This window comes from Staurois parvus, unplaced genomic scaffold (assembly GCF_062004578.1).
Source record: "Staurois parvus isolate SC_StPar_1 unplaced genomic scaffold, SC_StPar_1.0 ptg000855l, whole genome shotgun sequence".
In the NCBI taxonomy this organism is placed as follows: Eukaryota; Metazoa; Chordata; class Amphibia; order Anura; family Ranidae; genus Staurois; species Staurois parvus.
In genome coordinates this window covers 379,107-402,623 of record NW_028318651.1, presented here as the reverse complement: position 1 = coordinate 402,623, position 23,517 = coordinate 379,107, and the positions used below count along the sequence as shown (strand labels likewise).

At 44.7% G+C, this 23,517-nt stretch overlaps 1 protein-coding gene across 2 annotated transcripts in view; it reads left to right on the top strand.

The window, feature by feature from the left end:
• LOC149443508 (solute carrier family 15 member 2-like) overlaps positions 1 to 23,517 on the top strand; it is an 84,377-nt gene that overhangs the window by 33,782 nt on the left and 27,078 nt on the right. For both annotated transcript variants that reach the window (XM_089655609.1, XM_089655608.1), the window contains 8 exons: positions 1,688 to 1,770; positions 3,445 to 3,531; positions 5,759 to 5,848; positions 6,468 to 6,512; positions 12,778 to 12,810; positions 18,527 to 18,615; positions 18,703 to 18,784; positions 22,565 to 22,699. In XM_089655609.1, the coding sequence (XP_089511735.1) occupies positions 1,688 to 1,770; positions 3,445 to 3,531; positions 5,759 to 5,848; positions 6,468 to 6,512; positions 12,778 to 12,810; positions 18,527 to 18,615; positions 18,703 to 18,784; positions 22,565 to 22,699 (644 nt within the window). The remainder of the gene's footprint in view (positions 1 to 1,687; positions 1,771 to 3,444; positions 3,532 to 5,758; positions 5,849 to 6,467; positions 6,513 to 12,777; positions 12,811 to 18,526; positions 18,616 to 18,702; positions 18,785 to 22,564; positions 22,700 to 23,517) is intronic.

Here is a 23,517-nt window from a genome sequence, read left to right as displayed (position 1 = left end):
CCAGTTTACTGTTCTTCAGACTGTAGGGGGCCGGATTGTGACCGGTGGGGGCAGAAAATTTCCTGGGCCCAGTACTAGTGAGAATAAACATGGCCTTAGGCTTAGTGGTCAATAGGAAGAGGAGCAGTGCCCTATCATTGGTATCCGTGAAAGAAGCAGTGCCCCATCATTGGTGTCAGTGGGAGGAATAGTGCCCCATCATTGGTGTCACTGGGAGGAATAGTGTCCCTTCATTGGTGTCAGTGGGAGGAATAGTGCCCTATCATTGGTATCCGTGAAAGAAGCAGTGCCCCATCATTGGTGTCAGTGGGAGGAATAGTGCCCCATCATTGGTGTCACTGGGAGGAATAGTGTCCCTTCATTGGTGTCAGTGGGAGGAATAGTGCCCCATCATTGGTGTCAGTGGGAGGAATAGTGCCCCATCATTGATATCAGTGGGAGGAATAGTGCCCCATCATTGGTATCAGTGGGAGGAATAGTTCCCCATCATTGGTGTCAGTGGGAGGAATAGTGCCCCATCATTGGTATCAGTGGGAGGAATAGTGCCCCATCATTGGTATCAGTGTGAGGAATAGTGCCCCATCATTGGTATCAGTGGGAGTAATAGTGCCCCATCATTGATGTCAGTGGGAGGAATAGTGCCCCATCATTGGTGTCAGTGGGAGGAATAGTGCCCCATCATTGATATCAGTGGGAGGAATAGTGCCCCATCATTGGTGTCAGTGGGAGGAATAGTGCCCCATCATTGGTGTCAGTGGGAGGAATAGTGCCCCATCATTGGTATCAGTGGGAGGAATAGTGCCCCATCATTGGTGTCAATGGGAGGAATAGTGCCCCATCATTGGTGTCAGTGGGAGGAATAGTGCCCCATCATTGGTGTCAGTGGGAGGAATAGTGCCCCATCATTGGTGTCAGTGGGAGGAATAGTGGCCCATCATTGGTGTCAGTAGGAGGAATAGTGCCCCATCATTGGTATCAGTGGGAAGAATAGTGCCCCATCATTGGTGTCAGTGGGAGGAATAGTGCCCCATCATTGGTGTCAGTGGGAGGAATAGTGCCCCATCATTGGTGTCAGTGGGAGGAAAAGTGCCCCAACATTGATATTAGTGGGAGGAAAAGTGCCCCAACATTGATATTAGTGGGAGGGATATTTCCCTGTCATTAGTGTCAGTGGCAGGAATTATGTCCACTGTTGGTATCAGTGGAATAAACAGTGCCAAATCATTGGTGTCAGTAGAAGGAATAGTGCCAGATCATTGGTGTCAGTAGAAGGAATAGTGCCAGATCATTGGTGTCAGTAGAAGGAATAGTGCCAGATCATTGGTGTCAGTAGAAGGAATAGTGCAGGATCATTGGTGTCAGTAGAAGGAATATTGCCTCATCATTGATATTAGTGGGAGGAATAATGCCCCACTGTTGGTGTCATTGGGAGGAATAGTGCCCCATATCTGAAGGGCCAATGATAAAGATGCCACAGAGGATCAGCCTGACAGCCAGGCAAACCGGCATTCCTCCCATATCATTGGGAGGAATAGTGCCCCAAGGGCTGGATAAAGGCTACCAAAGGGCCACATCCGGCCCTGGGGCCGCAGTTTGGAGCCCACTGGTGTAGACGGACGGCGGGGTCCTGTGAGGACAGGCAGAGTACTTTGGATGGACGTCTGACATTGTGTTTTCTCTCCTCCAGTTGTGTTTGTCAGCGGCAGCGGAATGTACAAGAAGAACCCGCCGCAAGGAAACGTCTTATCCCAAGTCTTCAAGTGCATCGGAGTGAGTGATAGAACCAGAACCGGCTCTAAGATTACAGGCCCAGTCCACCCAAAAGTAGAACTAGTGCCTCTGATACCTCCCGGCCAGATTTCTGAGTCTGTTCCTGTTCAACTAGTAATGGGCACAGCGGGTGTACAGACCCGGGAACTCAGTACAAGGATGGTGGGAACCCCTCATAATGGGCACAGCAGGTGTACAGACCCGGGAACTCAGTACAGGGATGGTGGGAACCCCTCATAATGGGCACAGCGGGTGTACAGACCCAGGAACTCAGCACAGGGAAGGTGGGAACCCCTCATAATGGGCACAGCGGGTGTACAGACCCGGGAACTCAGCACAGGGAAGGTGGGAACCCCTCATAATGGGCACAGCGGGTATACAGACCCAGGAACTCAGCACAGGGATGGCGGGAACCCCTCATAATGGGCACGGCAGGTGTACAGACCCAGGAACTCAGCACAGAGATGGCGGGAACCCCTCATAATGGGCACGGCGGGTGTACAGACCCGAGAACTCAGCACAGGGATGGCGGGAACCCCTCATAATGGGCACAGCTGGTGTACAGACCCGGGAACTCAGCACAGGGAAGGTGGGAACCCCTCATAATGGGCACAGCGGGTGTACAGACCCGGGAACTCAGCACAGGGATGGTGGGAACCCCTCATAATGGGCACAGCTGGTGTACAGACCCGGGAACTCAGCACAGGGATGGGGGGAACCCCTCATAATGGGCACAGTAGGTGTGGAGACCCTGTATACTAACAAGCAAGGCTTCCTTTCAAAGGCAGAACATTTAGACTCTATAACTCTCATTTATGGGCCGGCTGTCATTTCTGTATGTCCTGCACTGGTAATTGGCCTGTGTGGGTCCACCCTGGGGACAGCCGATGTCCTCAGATACCAAATGATGGGCTTTATAGTTGTAGAAGGCAGGGGTGTATTTACAACAAGGCAAACAAGGCATTTGCCTAGGGCAGCATTTTTCAGGGGGGGCACACTGCCCCTTGGAAGAAGGGATCGAAGAAGGGACACGCGTGGCATGGGGACCTGGTGGATTCCGAGAGATGCTGTGGCAGGGGCAGACTGACCATTTGGAAACTGCCCGAGGGCCCGGGGTCAGTAGGGGGCCCAATGAGATGCCCCTGGTACCTTTTTCATAGGCTTTTTTGAGTTTGGGCAAGGACACAGGGGCCCCATGATCCCCTATTGCCCGGGGGCCCCATGAGTTGTCAGTCCGCCCCTGTACTGTGGGTTTCATGACGGTGGATGCACACCCCGACTCTCGTTCCCGGGAATGTCTGGAGCTGTGGGATGGTGAGTGTCTTTCTCTCTCTCGCCATGGGGGATGGTGGCTGGTGTATGGGGGGCAGTAGTAGTGGAAGGCTCAGGTGGAGGGCAGGGGTGTTCTTGGTCAATGTCAGGCTCTTTCGGTGGGGGGCGCCAATTGTTATGTTGCCTAGGGCAGCACAAAACCTAAATACACCACTTGTAGAAGATTCACACCAATGTATTCCTCTGTTTCCTCTTCCTCCTTCTTTTGTTTTTTGAGCTGCCCCCACTCCCCTGATTGGCCATAAGCTAGTTCATGGAGTCATCACCCACCCCCACCATCACTTTACCCCCAGGGGGAGAGGAAACTGAATCATCTCCATGTTTTATATTTCTCGTTTTTAGTTTGCCATCAAGAACCGCTGGAGGCACCGATCTAAGCAATTCCCCAAGCGGGAGCACTGGCTGGACTGGGCCTCTGAGAGCTATTCGGTAAGTGTGAACTCCTCCTGCTCACAGGTCACCCCAACATCCTTTCTCTGCTTCATGACGTCAATTTGGTCCATATTTGATTAAAAAAAAAATTCTTGGGAGAACACAGGACCCAAGTGTAGGGCCAATCGTGATGGATTTCAACCTTTGAAGGCTGATTGTTCTGTCTCTCCAATCAAAGCATTGAAAGTGTGATCTCTGTAACTTCCAGTTGTGATGAGATAGCGATAACTCCAATCTAATGCAGGCCATAGACGGGTCAAACATCGGACGATTTTTCGTCTGCAAAAAAAAAAATCAGCCTATTTTCGCACCATTAGTGGGTTAATTGGTCGGGCATCTTTTGGGGTTTTGGCCCATTTTTTTTTATAGGCAAAGTTGGAAAATTCGTGGCCGATTTTGACGTTCGGCCGATTTTCCCGGCAATGATGGGCAAATTGGCCAATCGTTTTACCAATAAAAAATCTGCGCATGAGCCGTGACCTGTAAGAAGAAGAAAAAGAAGAATTCCAGTCCGCTATTATATTTTATATGAAAAGTCTTGCGGTTGCAACAATGTATCCATTTGTATCTGAATAAAAACATCTGTATCCGAAATTGATACAAATGGATACATTGTTGCAACCGCAAGACTTTTCATATAAAATATAATAGCGGAGCTCTCTGCAGGGACAGAAGTAATTATGGGGTTAAATGCCGGCCGTAGACGGGATGAAAATTGGCCAAATTTTTTTACTGTTGTTGGTAACGTTGGCCGATCGAATAACCGATTTTTCTTTTTTTTTTTATAAAAAAAACGGCCGGTTTTCGACTCATCTATAGCCTGCATTAGTTGGATACCACAGACAGTGACTTGACCTAGAAAACATCTTGTAGATCTTGTGAAGTCTATTCCATAAATTGAAAGAATCTTACAACAATGAACATCGGATAGGTCAAAAGATCATAATGTGCTCTGCTTCCATAAGACATGAGGCATGAAGCTGAAATGCATTACTGGGAAAGGGGGTGGGGCAATCTATACAGCATGAACTAAACCAGAGGAAAGGGAGGAGCCAGGGGCGGACTGACAACTCATGGGGCCCCCGGGCAATAGGGGATCATGGGGCCCCTGTGTCCTTCCCAAACTCAAAAAAGCCTATGAAAAAGGTACCAGGGGCATCTCATGGGGCCCCCTACTGACCCCGGACCCTCGGGCAGTGCCCGAGTTTCCAAATGATCAGTCCGCCCCTGGGAGGAGCAGAGACAAAATACAGAGAACACTTAAAGGCATATGACAGTCATGCGAAACATGACACTGATGTATGTCAACAAGGGTGTCTCTGGGGGTCCCCGAAGAAGTCTAGAAAGTATGTCAAAGGAGGCGAGCACCACCAACCTAAAATGAGTTTATGACAGGTGCTCAAAGAATAAACCCAACGCATTTTGGGGGCTCAGAACCCCCCCCCCCCTTCATCACGGCTATTTCTTTTTCTTATATCCTGGATGAAGGTAGAGCTCTGAGCCCCTGAAATGTGCTGTCCTCGTCCTTTGATCTCCTGCCATGAACTCGTTTTAGATTTGTGGTCCTCTCGTACTTGTTATGTATTTATTTGGCTCATGGCAGACCTAGGCGCAAGTGACCCCCATCCCCAGTGAGATGGCTGCACGCTATTATTTCCACAATAAATGTGTTAGTGTATTTAAATCTGCTAGTACATCTAACACCCTTTCTTCCAAACTGCCAAAGCTGCTGTCCAAAGGGGCTCTCTGTGCTTTCCCTGAAGAAGGGGATGCAGATCTTCAAAACGTGTTGGGTTGGAAACATCTTACCTTCAGAATACTCCTGTAAGGGGGGGTGGAGAAGGCCCTCAAATTTCAAGTAGTGCGCCTTTTCTCCTAGGCATTAAAAGCCTGGCCGAGGTGCCGACCCTTCTCCACCGTCTTCTTATATAAGCCAACAGTTACCAGGGGCCCCTATTGAAGGATGAGGAGCCTTATCAGCAGGAGGTTCCTCACCAGTATGGCCACCAATCCTATACAAATGTGATACAAAGTAACCTTCATACCAACAGCCGCATACTCCATGCAGTCTGTAATTCCTTCAGCCCACCCCACCTCAAATGATACCACAGTGCCCAGGGCAGCCGCCCCTCCTGCCCACCCCTTGTCCCGGCCCTGGACCGAAGACTTATTCTCCAAGCTTTGATTGATTTTCTGCCGGTTACATTGTACTTTTTTTTTTCAGAAAAAACTGATCACAGAAGTGAAAATGGTGACCAAAGTCCTGTTCCTGTACATCCCCCTTCCCATGTTCTGGGCTCTCTTCGACCAGCAGGTAATTCTCGGGTCCAAAACACACAGAACACATTTTCTACACATGCAAATATACAGTACATAGTGCTTTCGGAAAGTATTCAGACCCCCTTCACCTTTTTCAATGTTGCAGCCGGATACCAAGTACTAAGTCACGTTTTGTGAAGGGGATCAAATCCTTCTTTCCCTCATGAACATGCAGATCCGTCATCATTTGTTAGACGCATTTCTGCTGAATTTGTTGTTGTATTCTGTCTCTCAGTGTTACACCGAACATTCCATTGTTAGACCGATCGTTTCTGTGTGAGGGGCGAACATTCCATTGTTAGACCGATCATTTCTGTGTGAGGGGCGAACATTCCATTGTTAGACCGATCATGTCTGTGTGAGGGGCGAACATTCCATTGTTAGACCGATCATTTCTGTGTGAGGGGCGAACATTCCATTGTTAGACCGATCATTTCTGTGTGAGGGGCGAACATTCAGCATCAGCCGGGGAGCAAATACACATTTCCTTCACTGTATAGTACATTCTCATCAATCCCTTACAATCTACGGTCCCTAAGTCACATACATCCATACACATACTAGGGCCAATTTAGACAGGAGCCAATTAACTTGCCATATCTGTTACCTTTCAGGGATCGCGATGGACTCTTCAAGCGACGAGAATGAACGCCGATTTCGTAAGTGAAGATTTATAATCACATTTCAGGCCCCGTATCCAGATTGTGACACCCATGTTCACGTTCATTGCTGAACTGCCATTTTTGCCCCGTCTGGGAATTCATGGGAGGTTGCCCATATGGAAGAAAAATATATTAGAAATATATTTTTAAAAATATTCTTCCCAAATATATTGACATATATTTGAAATACTACAATTTTGGGTCGTATTCAATATATTTCAAAGTATATTTCAATATATATATATATATATATATATTTCTTTTTTTTTTTAATTTATATATACAGAAATTATATACTGCATGTTGAAATGCGTTTTTGTTACAAAAAATATATTGAAAAATATTTTTAAAAATACATTTCAAATATACTGTACATCTTTAAAAATACAAATCTACATTTTTGAAATGCATTTACAAATCTGTGTAGAAATATATCTTAAAATGACTTTTTTATATTGTAAAACAAATCTGAAGAATATATTTTAAAAAAATATATTTGTAAAAATATTTTTCATTTATTTTGTTATATATTAAAAAACGCATTTCAACATGCAGTATATAATTTCTGTATATATAAATAATAAAAAAAAAAGAAGTATATATATATATATATATATATATATATATAGATATAGACATATATTTGAAATGATACAATTTTGGGTCGTATTCAATATATTTCAAAGTATATTTCTATATATATATATATATATACACGGTACATATATATATATTTTTTTTATTATATATATATATATATATATATATTTCTTTTTTTCCTTTTTTTTTAATTTATATATACAGAAATTATATACTGCATGTTGAAATGTGTTTTTGTTACAAAAAATATATTGAAAAATATTTTTAAAAATACATTTCAAATATACTGTACATCTTTAAAAATTCAAATCTACATTTTTGAAATGCATTTATGAATATGAGTAAAAATATATCTTAATGACTTTTTTATATTGTAAAACAAATCTGAAGAATATATTTTAAAAAAATATATTTTTAAAAATATTTTTCATTTATTTTGTTATATATTAAAAACATGCAGTATATAATTTCTGTATATATAAATAAAAAAAAAAAAAAAGAAAGAAATATATACAGTTGTGACCAAAATTATTCAACCCCCACTGAAATTGAGTGTTTTGGCCAGTTTGACATTGCTTTTGATCATTCAGTCATCTTGCTTACATTTACATTAAAGAGGCACTTGTAGGTCAGACAAATATAACATAACAGTTATAATGAAATAACCACAAATGTCTTTTCTGTGCTCACAGCATTATCAGTTTTATTCAACCCCCAAGTGACATTCAATCTTAGTACTTAGTACAGCATCCTTTTACAGTTATAACAGCTTTTAAACGTGAAGCATAGCTTGACACAAGTGTCTTGCAGCGATCTACGGGTATCTTCGCCCATTCTTCATGGGCAAAGGCCTCCAGTTCAGTCACATTCTTAGGCTTGCGCACTGCAACTGCTTTCTTTAAGTCCCACCAGAGGTTCTCAATCGGATTTAAGTCTGGTGACTGCGATGGCCACTCCAAAATGTTCCAGCCTTTCCTCTGCAACCATGCTCTAGTGGACTTGGAGGTATGCTTGGGATCATTGTCCTGTTGAAAGGTCCAACGTCTCCCAAGCCTCAGGTGTGTGACGGACTGCATCACGTTTCCATCCAATATCTCCTGGTACTGAAGAGAATTCATGGTACCTTGCACACGCTGAAGCTTCCCTGTACCTGCAGAAGCAAAACAGCCCCAAAGCATGATTGACCCTCCACCATGCTTCACAGTAGGCAAGGTGTTCTTTTCATCATAGGCCTTGTTCTTCCTCCTCCAAACATAGCGTTGATCCATGGGCCCAAACAGTTCTAATTTTGTTTCATCAGTCCACAGAACACTATCCCACAACTTTTGTGGTTTGTCCACATGGCTTTTGGCATACTGCAGTCGACTCTTCTTATTCTTTGGAGACAGCAAGGGGGTACGCCTGGGAGTTCTGGCACGGAGGCCTTCATTACGCAGTGTGCGTCTTATTGTCTGGGCTGAAACTTCTGTACCCACATCTGACAAATCTTTTCTCAGTTCCTCAGCAGTCACACGGGGACTTCTCTCCACTCTACGCTTCAGGTAGCGCACAGCAGTCGAAGTCAGCATCTTCTTTCTGCCACGACCAGGTAGCGTTTCAACAGTGCCCTTTGCCTTGAATTTGCGAATGATGCTTCCTAAGGTGTCTCTTGGTATGTTTAACATCTTTGCAATCTTCTTATAGCCATTGCCCTTCCTGTGAAGAGAAATCACCTCTTCTCTTGTCTTCCTGGACCATTCTCTTGCCTTCACCATGTTTGTAACCACACCAGTAAATGTCTAGAAGGAGCTGAGTATCACAGTCATTTTAAAGCTGCCTAATTGGTGCTTATTATGCTTGATTGCTGCTCGGTGACATCCACAGGTGTTTTCAATACCTGATGGAAAGCACCTGTATGAACCTCTGTTCTTCAGAGTGGTAGTCTTTAAGGGGTTGAATAATTGTGGCAATGAAGAAACCACATAAGAACCATTTACTACTGTATTACATAAACAATTGATGTCATTTTAGTTGCATTTGGGTAGTTACAACGTCCTTGTAGGATTTGATTCTGAATACAATTCCAAATGTACACTATAGTCCCTAAACCCCTTTACAGCATTGGGGGTTGAATAATTTTGGTCACAACTGTATATATATATATATATATATAATAAAAAATATATATACCGTATATCTATATATATATATATATATATATTGACATATATTTGAAATGCTACAATTTTGGGCCGTATTCAATATATTTCAAAGTATAGTTCAATATATATATATATATATACGGTATATATATTTTTTATTATTTATATACGGTATATATATTTTTTATTATATATATATACAGTCATGGCCGAAATTGTTGGCACCCTTGATATTTCTCCAGGAAATCATGTATTTCTCACGAAACGTATTGCATTAACACATGTTTTGCTATACACATGTTTATTCCCTTTGTGTGTATTGGGACAAAACAAAAAAAGGGAGGAAAGAAAGCAAATTCGACATAATGTCACACAAACCTCCAAAAATGGGCTGGACAAAAGTATTGGCACCCTTTCACAACTGCGGATAAATAAGAATGTTACAAGCATGTGATGCTCCTGTAAACTCACCTGGGGCAAGTAACAGGTGTGGGCAATATAGAAATCACACCTGAAAGCAGATAAAAAGGAGAGACGTTCACTTAACCTTTGCATTGTGTGTCTGTCTGTGCCACACTAAGCATGGACAACAGAAAGAGGAGACGAGAACTGTCTGAGGACCTGAGAACCAAAATTGTGGCAAAATATCAACAATCTCAAGGTTACAAGTCCATCTCCAGAGAACTAGATTTGCCTTTGTCCACAGTGCGCAACATTATCAAGAAGTTTGCAACCCATGGCACTGTAGCTAATCTCCCTGGTCGTGGACGGATGAGGAAAATTGATGAAAGATTGCAACGCAGAATAGTCCGGATGGTGGATAAGCAGCCCCAAACATGTTCCAAAGACATTCAAGCTGTCCTGCAGGCTCAGGGAGCATCAGTGTCAGCGCGAACTATCCGTCGACATTTAAATGAAATGAAACGCTATGGCAGGAGACCCAGGAGGACCCCACTGCTGACACAGAGACATAAAAAAGCAAGACTACAGTTTGCCAAAATGTACTTGAGTAAGCCAAAAGCCTTCTGGGAAAACGTCTTGTGGACAGATGAGACCAAGATAGAGCTTTTCGGTAAAGCACATCATTCTACTGTTTACCGAAAACGGAATGAGGCCTACAAAGAACAAAACACAGTACCTACGGTAAAATATGGTGGAGGTTCAATGATGTTTTGGGGTTGTTTTGCTGCCTCTGGCACTGGGTGCCTTGACTGTGTGCAAGGCATCATGAAATCTGAGGATTACCAAAGGATTTTGGGTCGCACTGTAGGGCCCAGTGTCAGAAAGCTGGGTTTGCGTCCAAGATCCTGGGTCTTCCAGCAGGACAATGACCCCAAACATACGTCAAAAAGCACTCAGAAATGGATGGCAAAGAAGCGCTGGAGAGTTCTGAAGTGGCCAGCAATGAGCCCAGATCTAAATCCCATTGAACACCTGTGGAGAGATCTTAAAATTGCTGTTGGGAAAAGGTGTCCTTCCAATAAGAGAGACCTGGAGCTGTTTGCAAAGGAAGAGTGGTCCAAAATTCCGGGTGAGAGGTGTCAGAAGCTTATTGATGGTTATAGGAAGCGACTGATTTCAGTTATGTTTTCCAAAGGGTGTGCAACCAAATATTAAGTTAAGGGTGCCAATACTTTTGTCCAGCCCATTTTTGGGGTTTTGTGTGACATTATGTCATATTTGCTTTTCTGCCTCTGTTTTATATTTGTTCCAATACATACAAAGGGAATAAACATGTGTATAGCAAAACATGTGTTAATGCAATACCTTTTTTGTGTGAAATACTTGATTTTCAGGAAAAATATCAAGGGTGCCAACAATTTCGGCCATGACTGTATATATATATTTCTTTTTTGTTTTTGTTTTTTTTAATTTATATATACAGAAATTATATACTGCATGTTGAAATGTGTTTTTGTTACAAAAAATATATTGAAAAATATTTTTAAAAATACATTTCAAATATACTGTATGTCTTTAAAAATACAAATCTACATTTTTGAAATGCATTTACGAATATATGTAAAAATATATCTTAAAATGACTTTTTTATATTGTAAAACAAATCTGAAGAACATATTTTAAAAAAATATATTTTTAAAAATATTTTTCATTTATTTTGTTATATATTAAAAAACGCATTTCAACATGCAGTATATATATATTTGTTTTAACATATAAAAAAGTAATTTTAAGATAGATTTTTACATATACTTGTAAATGCATTTCAAAACTGTGGATTTGTATTTTTAAAGACATACAGTATATTTGAAATGTATTTTTAAAAATATTTTCAATATATTTTTTGCAATAAAAACGCATTTCAACATGCAATATATATATATATATATATTGAAATATTATTATTATTATTATTATTATTATTATAATACAGGCTTTATATGGCGCCAACAGTTTGCTCAGCGCTTTACAATATATAGGAAGACAATACAGCAACAACACAGTTCAATACAAGAGGGTTAGGAGGGCCCTGATCCTGGGAGCTTACAATTTAAGAGGGAGGGGCTATTGGTACAAATGGTAGTAACTGTGGGGGATGGACTGGTAGGAGGAGTAGATATAAATATATTTTGAAATATATTGAATATGGCCAAAATTGTAACATTTCAAGTAGATGTCTGTCAGGATCCGGGCGGCGCATGCGCAGAACACCAACACTCACTACCCGGCGGGCGGTAGGACCTGGGCGCGCATGGCAGCGGCGGGGTTCGCGCATGCGCACTCGAGATCGCGGACGCGCGCCTGGCACCAATGACAGCGGGAGGCGGGCTATTTAAACATAGGAACAGGTATGTCAAGTTGCCGTTTGGTCTTGTATCTTGTATCCTGCTCCTGATTCTGTGTTGCTGTATACTCCGTTGCCGACCTCTGCCTGTTCCTGATCCTGCTCTTCTCCTGCTTAACCCCTGGCTTGCCTGACTACTCTTCCGTCTGATCCCTGGTACTGTATTTGCTCGCACCCTGCTGAACCTGGCTTGTGACCTGACCATTCTTAGCTCGCTCCTCTTGTACCTCGCTGCCCGCATAATACCGACCCGGCCTGTCTGACCACGCATACCGTACCGACCATCCATCCATCCGGCTCGGATCAGACCAGTGTATCTGTCTGCCTCTTCCAAATTAGATTCTGTTCCTGCACTCCCCTGTCAGTACTCTCTACCACCGCAGGACGCACTCGGGGGTCGCGACCTGGTTCCAGTCTGCACCAAGTCCATCCCCGCCATCAGGGGCCCTGGTGAACAGCAGGCTAGGACTTAGACCCCGCGCCCTGAGGGCGTCCGTGCGGTGGGCTGCTAGAGACTCTGCCAGGCGGTTATAACAATGTCAATATATTTGGGAAGAATATTTTAAAAATATATTTCAAATAAATTTTTCTTCCATGTGGGTGGGTTCAGGAATCTCTGAGTACGGCTTAGGGAAGATAACGTAACATTGAACTGTTTGTACCCAACATCACCTGTGAATGCCGATTAATTATTTATCACCAATTCTATTTCCAGACAGCGTTTGTCATTCAGCCGGATCAGATCCAGGTATGGAACGGTCGCCTTACATTTATCATTTTGTTACTTACCTGATTTATAAGTATAATAGGCCATAAAAAGAGCCAAAAAATGTTTTCCCGAGAGCCTGAGATCGTTAATTGTTCAACTGATAATAACAAGAAGAGTGAAGGACAGCCAACGCGTTTCAAGGACCACAACCCCTTCATCAGGGTTCAGTAAATTATTATTATACAGGATTTATACATATTATACAGTACAGCGCCTGCAGTGTGCACAGCACTTTACAATGTAAAGGGAGACAGTACAGTTACAATACAGAAGGATTAGGAGGGCCCCTGCCATGGAGCCTACACACTATAGGCAGGGGGAGGTGGTACAAAGGGTAACAACTGTGGGGGATGAGCTGATGGAGGTAGCCAAAGCACAGTTTTTAGGTGAAGATGGGAGATGGAGTAGTGTCACGTACCTTGGTTGGAGGCTGAGCTGATGGAGGAAGCCAAAGTACAGTTTTTAGGTGGAGATGGGAGATGGGGTAGTGTCACATACCTTGGTTGGAGGCTGAGCTGATGGAGGTAGCCAAAGTACAGTTTTGAGGTGGAGATGGGAGATGGAGTAGTGTCACGTACCTTGGTTGGAGGCTGAGCTGATGGAGGTAGCCAAAGTATAGTTTTTAGGTGGAGATTGGACATGGGGTAGTGTCACGTACCTTGGTTGGAGGCTGAGCTGATGGAGGAAGCCAAAGTACAGTTTTTAGGTGGAGATGTGAGATGGGGTAGTGTCACGTACCTTGGTTGGAGGCTGAGCTGATGGAGGTAGCCAAAGTACAGTTTTTAGGTGGAGATGTGAGATGGGGTAGTGTCACGTACCTTGGTTGGAGGCTGAGCTGATGGAGGTAGCCAAAGTACAGTTTTTAGGTGGAGATGGGAGATGGGGTAGTGTCACGTACCTTGGTTGGAGGCTGAGCTAATGGAGGTAGCCAAAGTACAGTTTTTAGGTGGAGATGGGAGATGGGGTTGTGTCACGTACCTTGGTTGGAGGCTGAGCTGATGGAGGTAGCCAAAGTACAGTTTTTAGGTGGAGATGGGAGATGGGGTAGTGTCACGCACCTTGGTTGGAGGCTGAGCTGATGGAGGTAGCCAAAGTACAGTTTTTAGGTGGAGATGGGAGATGGGGTAGTGTCACGTACCTTGGTTGGAGGCTGAGCTGATGGAGGTAGCCAAAGTACAGTTTTTAGGTGGAGATGGGGTAGTGTCACGTACCTTGGTTGGAGGCTGAGCTGATGGAGGTAGCCAAAGTACAGTTTTTAGGTGGAGATGGGAGATGGGGTAGTGTCACGTACCTTGGTTGGAGGCTGAGCTGATGGAGGTAGCCAAAGTACAGTTTTTAGGTGGAGATAGGAGATGGGGTAGTGTCACGTACCTTGGTTGGAGGCTGAGCTGATGGAGGTAGCCAAAGTACAGTTTTTAGGTGGAGATGGGGTAGTGTCACGTACCTTGGTTGGAGGCTGAGCTGATGGGAGGGCTTCCCTTGCGGCTCTGATCCGAGTACCCCTGAAGGTGGTGACAGAGACACAAGGCTCACAGAAGAACGGGAGCCAGTAGCTTGGTAGCAGGTGACTGCCAGGAACAGAGACATTGTCAGAGTAAATCAGTGTCATATATGGTGGAGATGAAGCATGGTTAGGCAGCAGGCAGGGTAAAGTCCGGTAGCAGGCCAAGGTCAGCATCAAGGAAGCAGGCAGAGCGTAGTCAGAGGCAAGCTGAGTTTGGTATTCAAAATCCACAGTGCTAGGTCAAGAACTAGCTGGGTCAGTAACAGGAGATCGGTCAGCATAAGCAGGAACACAGGTCACAGGGAAGCTGAAGAACATCCATTGCAGGGGCAGACTGACCATTTGGAAACTCGGGCACTGCCTGAGGGCTTGGGGTCAGTAGAGGGCCCCATGAGATGCCCCTGGTACCTTTTTCATAGGCTTTTTTGAGTTTGGGCAAGGACACAGGGGCCCCAAGATCCCCTATTGCCCGGGGGCCCCATGAGTTGTCAGTCCACCCCTGATCCAGTGAATAGTACACACAAGGGTTTCTTTTATATAGGCAGCTTGGCTCCTGTGCACGTGGACGTGCACGCCGATGTGCATGGAGTATTAGCCTGAGCTTGTCCGTGTGCTGCTACATGTGCACGAGCATCAGCTCTACAGACATGAGCATTAGCTGTAGCTGTGCCAGTATTGATGCCCTTACAGGTAGTTTTCAGGGAACACGAAAAGGCAGACTGGGTAGGAGATAACAGGACAGATTGGGGAAGGGCGTTCCAGAAGAGATGCTCTACAGAAGACCTTGAGGAGAGCATAGGAGGAGGTGATGAGGGATCTAGAGAACAGGACAAATTGGGTGATATGTGATGATGAGGTTGGTGAAGCAGCTCAGGGCTGAGTTGTGGGTGGCTTTGTAGGTTTGTTCTTAGTATTTTGAGCTGTATATGTTTGGCTAATGGATGCCAGTGGATGGATTGGCAGAGAGAAGCAGCATTTGTGGATCGGTTAGTAAGGTGGAGGAGTATAGCAGCATTCATAATGGACTGAAGAGGGGACGGTCTGTGTACATGTAGGCCAGTAAGAAGGGTGTTGCAGTAGTCATGGCAGGAGGTAACCACGGAGTGAATACATTGTTTTGTGGTGTCGTTAGTTGCAAAGAAGTGAATTCTGGAAACGGTATGGAAGTTAAGGTGGCAAGATTTTGCCAGTGATTGGATGCGGAGCCTGAAGGAGAGTCCAACATTACACTTAACACCCAAGCATGTGTGGACTGACAAATAATTGTGCTATTGACCTGAATGGTAAAGTCATGAGGGGGGAGGAAATATTACAAGCTCAATTTTAGAAAGATTAAGTTTGAGGAAATGGTGTGAAAAATGAACTGACAAACCTGTCAGTGTAGAAGTGGTCTTGGAAGCCATGGGATGTTGGTGTAGAGGTGGTATTGGTAACCGTGGAATGTTGGTGGAGAGGTGGCATTGGAACCTATGGGATGTCAGTATAGCGGTTGTATTGGAAGCCATAAGGGGTTGGTGTAGAGGTAGTATTGGAAGCCACGAGATGTTGGTGTAGAGGTTTTCTTGGAAGGCATGGGATGTTGGTGTAGAGGTGGTATTGGAAGCCATGGGATGTCAGTGTAGAAGTGGTATTGGAAGCCATGGGATGTTCATGTAGAGATGGTATTGGAAGCCATGGGATGTCAGTGTTGAGGTGGTATTGGAAGTCATGGAATGTTGTTGGAGAGGTGGTATTGGAAGCCATGGAATGTTGATGTAGAGGGGGTATTGGTAGCCATGGGATGTTGGTGTAGAGATGGTATTGGAAGCCATGGTAGGTTATCAACTGGTCCAAGGAAAAGGTGTAGATCTTCTGCAGAGGATGTTAATAACCACAGCCAATAAAGGCATGAACAGTAGAAATGGCAAGTTAAAGTCTAGTTGGTGGAGAGGTGGTCTTGGAAGCCATGGGATGCCAGTGTAGAGGTGGTATTGGAAGCCATGGGATATCAGTGTAGAGGTGGTATTGGAAGCCAAGGGATTTCAGTGCAAGGGTGGTATTGGAATCCATGGGATGTAGGTGTAGAGGTGGTATTGGAAGCCATTGGAGGTTATCAACTGGCCCAGGGAAGAGGTGTAGATCTTCTGCTGAGGATGTTATAAACCACAGCCAATAAAGGCAAGTTATAGTCTCGTTGGTGGAGAGGTGGTATTGAATTCCATGAGATGTTGGTGTAGAGCTGGTATTGGAAGCCATGGGATGTTAGTGTAGGGGTAGTATTGGAAGCTATGGGATGTCGGTGCAGAAGTGGTATTGGAAGCCATAGGATGCCAGTGTAGAGGTGGTATTGGAAGGCATGGGATGTTAGTGTAGGGGTAGTATTGGAAGCTATGGGGTGTCGGTGCAGAAGTGGTATTGGAAGCCATAGGATGCCGGTGTAGAGGTGGTATTGGAAGGCATGGGATGTTGGTGTAGAGGTAGTATTGGAAGCCATGGGATGTCAGTGTAGAAGTGGTGTTGGAAGTCATGGGATGTTCATGTAGAGATGGTATTGGAAGCCATGGGATGTCAGTGTTGAGGTGGTATTGGAAGTCATGGAATGTTGTTGGAGAGGTGGTATTAGAAGCCATGGGATGTTGGTGTAGAGGGGGTATTGGTAGCCATGGGATGTTGGTGTAGAGGTGGTATTGTAAGCCATGGTAGGTTATCAACTGGCCCAGGGAAGAGGTGTAGATCTTCTGTAGAGGATGTTAAAAACCACAGCAAATAAAGGCAAGTTAAAGTCTTATTGGTGGAGAGGTGGTATTGGAATCCATGATATTGGAAGCCATGGGATGCTGGTGTAGAGTTGGTATTGGAAGCCATGGAATGTCAGTGTAGAGGTGGTATTGGAAACCATGGGATGTCAGTGTAGATGTGGTATTGGAAGCTATGGGATGTCAATGTAGATGTGGTATTGGAAGCTATGGGATGCTGGTGCAGAAGTGGCATTGGAAGCCATGGGATGTCAGTGTAGATGTGGTATTGGAAGCCATGGGATGTCAGTGTAGATGTGGTATTGGAAGCCATGGGATGTCAGTGTAGATGTGGCATTGGAAGCCATGGGATGCTGGTGCAGAAGTGGTATTGGAAGCTATAGGATGCTGGTGCAGAAGTGGTATTGGAAGCTATAAGATGTAGGTGTAGAGATGGTATTGGAAGCTATAGGATGTAGGTGTAGAGATGGTATTGGAAACCATGGGAGGTTATCAAGTGGCCCAGGGAAGAGGTGTAGATATTCTACAGAGGAGGTTATAAACCACAGCCAATAAGGCATTAACAGCGGAAATGGCAAGTTAAAATCTTGTATCAGATGTAATACGTAAGTAATAAATCATATGTGTAGCACTGTATGTGGCACTTCCGTGTAAATGTCCCATTCTGATCTTACATTATGGGTTCTTACAAGGTAAGCCCACCCTAAATTTACATAATTAGTCTCCTCCTCTTAGGGGCCATAACTTGCTGACTTCCTGGCAAGCTATGACCAGGAAAACGCACATTTGTAATGTAGAATTCGTAGAATGGTGCCATTCATTTTGAATAGCCAAACTTAAAACAGACATAAGTCTATCTAGTTCAAACAATAAAAAGAAATTGATAAATAAATGAATAGAAAACCTCCATATACAGAACAATATACACATGGTTTATTGAAGGAAAGGAAAAAAATCCCTTACTGAGCATGGATCATGGGAAAATAAATCCTTCCTGATTCCCTAAGGCAGGCCATAGATTACGCAATTTTATTTCCTTCAGCCACGAGTTAAAGAATAGAAAATCACTCTGTTCCCCCATCAACGCAGCCAGTCAATGCAACTGCTGAGCTATTGTATTCAGACAGCGGGAGATTTCCCAGTCATCAGAATACATTGATCCCTGCTGGCGGCTATAACCAGCAGATCGACTTCAGTACAACCAGCCAACTCATAGATGGATCGAAATTCATCAAGTTCCTACTAAACCAGCCAAATTTTGAACCTTTTATGGCCAGCTTAAGGCAAAACAACCAGAGCCATACTTTTGAGATGTAAAATTCCAGGTCTTCGGTTGAGGACTACATGGAGTCAATATGGTGCCCATGATGAACATTATTGCCGAAATGTAATGAGTTTTCTTTGAGATTTGGATCCTCCACATGAGCAGATTGACGGTAATATATTTTCTCTCCAGTTCCTGAACCCACTCCTGATCCTCATTCTGGTCCCGGTGTTTGATCTGGGGATCTACCCTCTCATCAAGCTTTGCAAGATCAACTTCCAGTGAGTAACAAAGTCCGGCCATTGCCGTGATTGCGCAGTGTATCTGTGAACCATCCATTTACCTGGAATTATTCCTGTTCTTTGCAGCCCCATCGCAAAGATGGCCGTCGGCATGCTGCTGGCAGCTCTGGCGTTTGCTGTTGCCACTATTGTGGAGATCAAAATTAATGTGAGTCTCGTGTGACCTGCTGGCTTCCTGTTACTACAAGCAATACAATGGAGACTTCTTTAGGTTTGGTGTAAAGGGTGGGGGGCATTTTTCGGACCAGAGTGAAAGTTTAGGTGGATCCTTACCTGTAACAGGAGGAAATTAGTTAAAGAATTCCATTAGAGAATTACTGAAGCTGCAGATTGAAGTTTTCTGATTGAAACTGGATATCATTTTATCCAACCTGAGGGTTTTTTTTGTTGTATCACATTAAAGTGGCTGAACAAAGCAGATCCCTCTATAGTGTGTGCTTGTCTCAATCCAGAGTGTCATTTCTATCTGCTGCTTCCTTCCTCTGCTATCTGCATGAGTCACTTCTGACAAGTTTTCCTGAAACCAAGAGATAAAAAGGTGATGGGGGAGCTCAAGCACACCACCTGTGATTGTCAGCCTCAGCTAGGCTCCTGTGTGCTGGATGAAGGTGGGGGGGGTCCCTTCCCTCCATTCAGCTCTCACTGCACTCTGCAGAGTGTAACTTCAGCTCCCCACCCCATACGTTCTGAAAGATCAAGAAAGCTGTATAAGCTCAGCACTTTGAAGGGATATAGAGAAGAGAAGACTGCAGATAAAAAAGTACAACTTATGTAGTAGGATTTGTTTCATCTCTTTGTATCACCTGTGGCCAGTCACTTCACTGGTGTGTCCAGAAAGTAATGAGAATGATATTTTAAAAGTCTTTTATTGAAAAAATGTTACAATTGAACATCATCCCCTTCAAAGTATGCCCCTTGTGAGTGCACACAACGATCCAAGCGATTTTTTCCATTCTTCATAGCATCCCTGGAAGTCTTTAAGTGGGATGGCGTTCAGATCCTGCGTAGTGGCTCTTTAGACATTATCCACGCTACCAAAATGGCGTCCTTTCAAATATTTCATCTTTGGCAATATGAAAAAGTCACAAGGAGCCAAGTCCTGGCTGTAGGGTGGATGGGGAAGCACCGTGACATGTTTTTCAGCCCAAAACTCTGAAAGCCAAAGCACTGTGACTCGGGGGGGGGGGTTGTCGTGTTGAAGGATCCAAGTTGAGCTGATCTCAGAACGCACAAGAAAAACTCTTTGTCTCAGGCAACCAAGAACTTCCACATCCTGCTCCATTTTTGATGAAGAGGGATGTCCTGATCTTTGTCCATCCAACACCTTCTCGTTCTTACTTGAAGGCCTCGTGCCATCAGTACACTGGTGTGGATGATAGCACAGCTTCTCCATATGCTTTCCTCACCATTTCCAAAGTTTCTGATACACTTTTACCCAATTTCATACAAAACTTTTATCGCATACTGCCGTTCTAAACTCACTTGCATTTTTTATAATACGAGGCACTTGAACAGGGCGTCACAAAAAAGAACATCTTGACTGTGACAAGGCCGGAGCGAAACTGATCCGTGTTCTGATCAGTGATCAGTGTTTATCCACGCTACCAAAATGGTGTCCTTTCAAATACTTCATCGTTGGGAATATGAAAAAGTTGCAAGGAGCCAAGTCTGGGTTGTAGGGTGGATGGGGAAGCACCATGACATGTTTTTCAGCCCAAAGCTCTCTGAAAGCCAAAGCACTGTGACTTTTAGTGTTGTTGTGTTGAAGGATCCAAGTCTCAGGACACACATGAAAAACCTCCTTGTCTCAAGCGACCAAGAACTTCCGCATTCTGCTTCGTGTTTGGTGAAGAGGGGTGTCCTGATCTTTGTCCGTCTAACACCATCTCGTTCCTCCTTGAAGGCCTCGTGCCATCGGTACACGTGTGTAGATGATACCGCAGCTTCTCCGTACGCTTTCCTCATCATTTCCAAAGTTTCTGATGCAGTTTTACCCAATTTCACACAAATTTTTATTGCATACTGCCGTTCTAAACTGACTTGCATTTTTATAATACGAGGCACTTGGACAGGGCGTCATGAAAAAGAACGTCTCGACTGTGACAAGGACGGAGTGCAACTAATCGGTGTTCTGCTCAGTGATCAGTGTTTATCCACGCTACCAAAATGGTGTCCTTTCAAATCCTTCACCGTTGGGAATATGAAAAATTCGCAAGGAGCCAAGTCTGGGCTTTAGGGTGGATGGAGAAGCACCATGACATGTTTTTCAGGCCAAAACTCTCTGAATGCCAAAGCACTGTGACTCGGGGTGTTGTCATGTTGAAGGATCCAAGTTGAGCCGATCTCAGGACACACATAAAAAGCCTCCTTGTCTCAGGTGACCAAGAACTTCCACATTTTGCTCCATTTTTGATGAAGAGGGGTGTCCTGATCTTTGTCCGTCCAACACCTTCTCGTTCTTACTTGAAGGCCTCGTGCCATCGGTACACTTGTGTGGATGGTAGCACAGCTTCTCCATATGCTTTCCTCACCATTTCCAAAGTTTCTGATACACTTTTTCCCAATTTCACACAAAATTTTATTGTATACTGCTGTTCTAAACTCGCTTTCACTTGGACGGGGCATCACGAAAAAGAACATCTCGACTGTGACAAGGCCGGAGCGCAACTGATCGGTGTTCTGCTCAGTGATCAGTGTTTATCCACGCTACCAAAATGGTGTCCTTTCAAATCCCTCATCGTTGGGAATATGAAAAAGTCTCAAGGAGCCAAGTCAGGGCTGTAGGGTGGAAGGGGAAGCACCGTGACATGTTTTTCAACCCAAAACTCTCAGAAAGCCAAAGCACTGTGACTCGGGGTGTTATTGTGTTGAAGGATCCAAGTTGAGCCGATCTCAGAACATACAAGAAAAACTCTTTGTCTCAAGCGACCAAGAACTTCCACATTTTGCTCCATTTTTGATGAAGAGGGGTGTCCTGATCTTTGTCCATCTAACACCTTCTCGTTCTTCCTTGAAGGCCTCGTGCCATCGGTACACTTGTGTGGATGGTAGCACAGCTTCTCCATACGTTTTCCTCGCCATTTCCAAAGTTTCTGATGCATTTTTACCCAATTTCACACAAAATTTTATCGCATATTGCTGTTCTAAACTCGCTTGCATTTTTCATAATACGAGGCACTTGAACAAAAAGGAACATCTCGACTGTGACAAGGCCGGAGAGCAACTGATCGGTGTTCTGCTCAGTGATCAGTGTTTATCTACGCTACCAAAATGGTGTCCTTTCAAATCCTTCATCGTTGGGAATATGAAAAAGTCGCAAGGAACCAAGTCCGGGCTGTAGGGTGGATGGGGAAGCACCATGACATGTTTTTCAGCCAAAAACTCTATGAAAGCCAAATGGGGTGTTGTGTTGAAGGATCCAAGTTGAGCCGATCTCAGAAAGCACAAGAAAAACTCTTTTTCTCGGGCAACCAAGAAGTTCCACATTCTGCTCCGTTTTTGATGAAGAGGGGTGTCCTGATCTTTGTCCGTCTAACACCTTCTCGTTCTTCCCTGAAGGCCTCGTGCCATTGGTACACTTGTGTGGATAAAGAGCAGCTTCTCGCCATTTTCAAAGTTTCTGATGCACTTTTACCGCATACTGCTGTTCTAAACTCGCTTGCATTTTTCATAATATGAGGCACTTGAACAGGGCGTCACGAAAAAGAACGTCTCGACTGTAACAAGGCCGGAAAACAACTGACCGGTGTTCTAACGTATACCGGGAACCCCACCCCAAGTGGCCTTGGCCATCTTCTCCCCGAACAGATCCCTTTTCCAGCGTAGGAACTTCATTCTCATTATATTCTGGACACACCTCGTATGTGAGGGATCACAACCACTGTAAGTACATAAACTATTTCCATTTCTTTCTATTCGGCTGTTCCAGGAGACGAATCCGCTCATTCCCAAGGCTGGAGAGAGCACCGTGCAGGTTCTGAACTTCGCAAACCAAGAAGTCACCATGCGCGTGCCAAACAATTCTCCAATCACATGGCCATCACTGCTCAACGAGGATTCCCAGGTGAGAGACTTTATGGATAAAGTAATAGAGTGTGACTGTGGGGGAGGGGACATTAGAGTGTAAGCTCCTCTGGTACAGAGACAGATGTGACTGTGGGGGAGGGGGCACTAGAGTGTAAGCTCCTCTGGTACAGAGACTGATGTGACTGTGGGGGGAGGGGAAATTAGACTGTAAGCTCCTCTGGTGCAGAGACTGATGTGACTGGGGGGGGGACACTAGAGTGTAAACTCCTCTGGTACAGAGACTGATGTGACTGTGGGAGAGGGGACATTAGAGTGTAAGCTCCTCTGGTACAGAGACTGATGGGACTGTGGGGGAGGGGACATTAGAGTGTAAGCTCCTCTGGTACAGAGACTGATGGGACTGTGGGGGAGGGGACGTTAGAGTGTAAGCTCCTCTGGTACAGAGACAGATGTGACTGTGGGGGAGGGGGCACTAGAGTGTAAGCTCCTCTGGTACAGAGACTGATGTGACTGTGGGGGGAGGGGAAATTAGACTGTAAGCTCCTCTGGTGCAGAGACTGATGTGACTGGGGGGGGGACACTAGAGTGTAAGCTCCTCTGGTACAGAGACTGATGTGACTGTGGGAGAGGGGACATTAGAGTGTAAGCTCCTCTGGTACAGAGACTGATGGGACTGTGGGGGAGGGGACATTAGAGTGTAAGCTCCTCTGGTACAGAGACTGATGGGACTGTGGGGGAGGGGACATTAGAGTGTAAGTTCCTCTGGTACAGAGACTGATGTGACTGTGGGGGAGGGGACATTAGAATGTAAGCTCCTCTGGTGCAGAGATGGATGTGACTGGGGGGGGACACTAG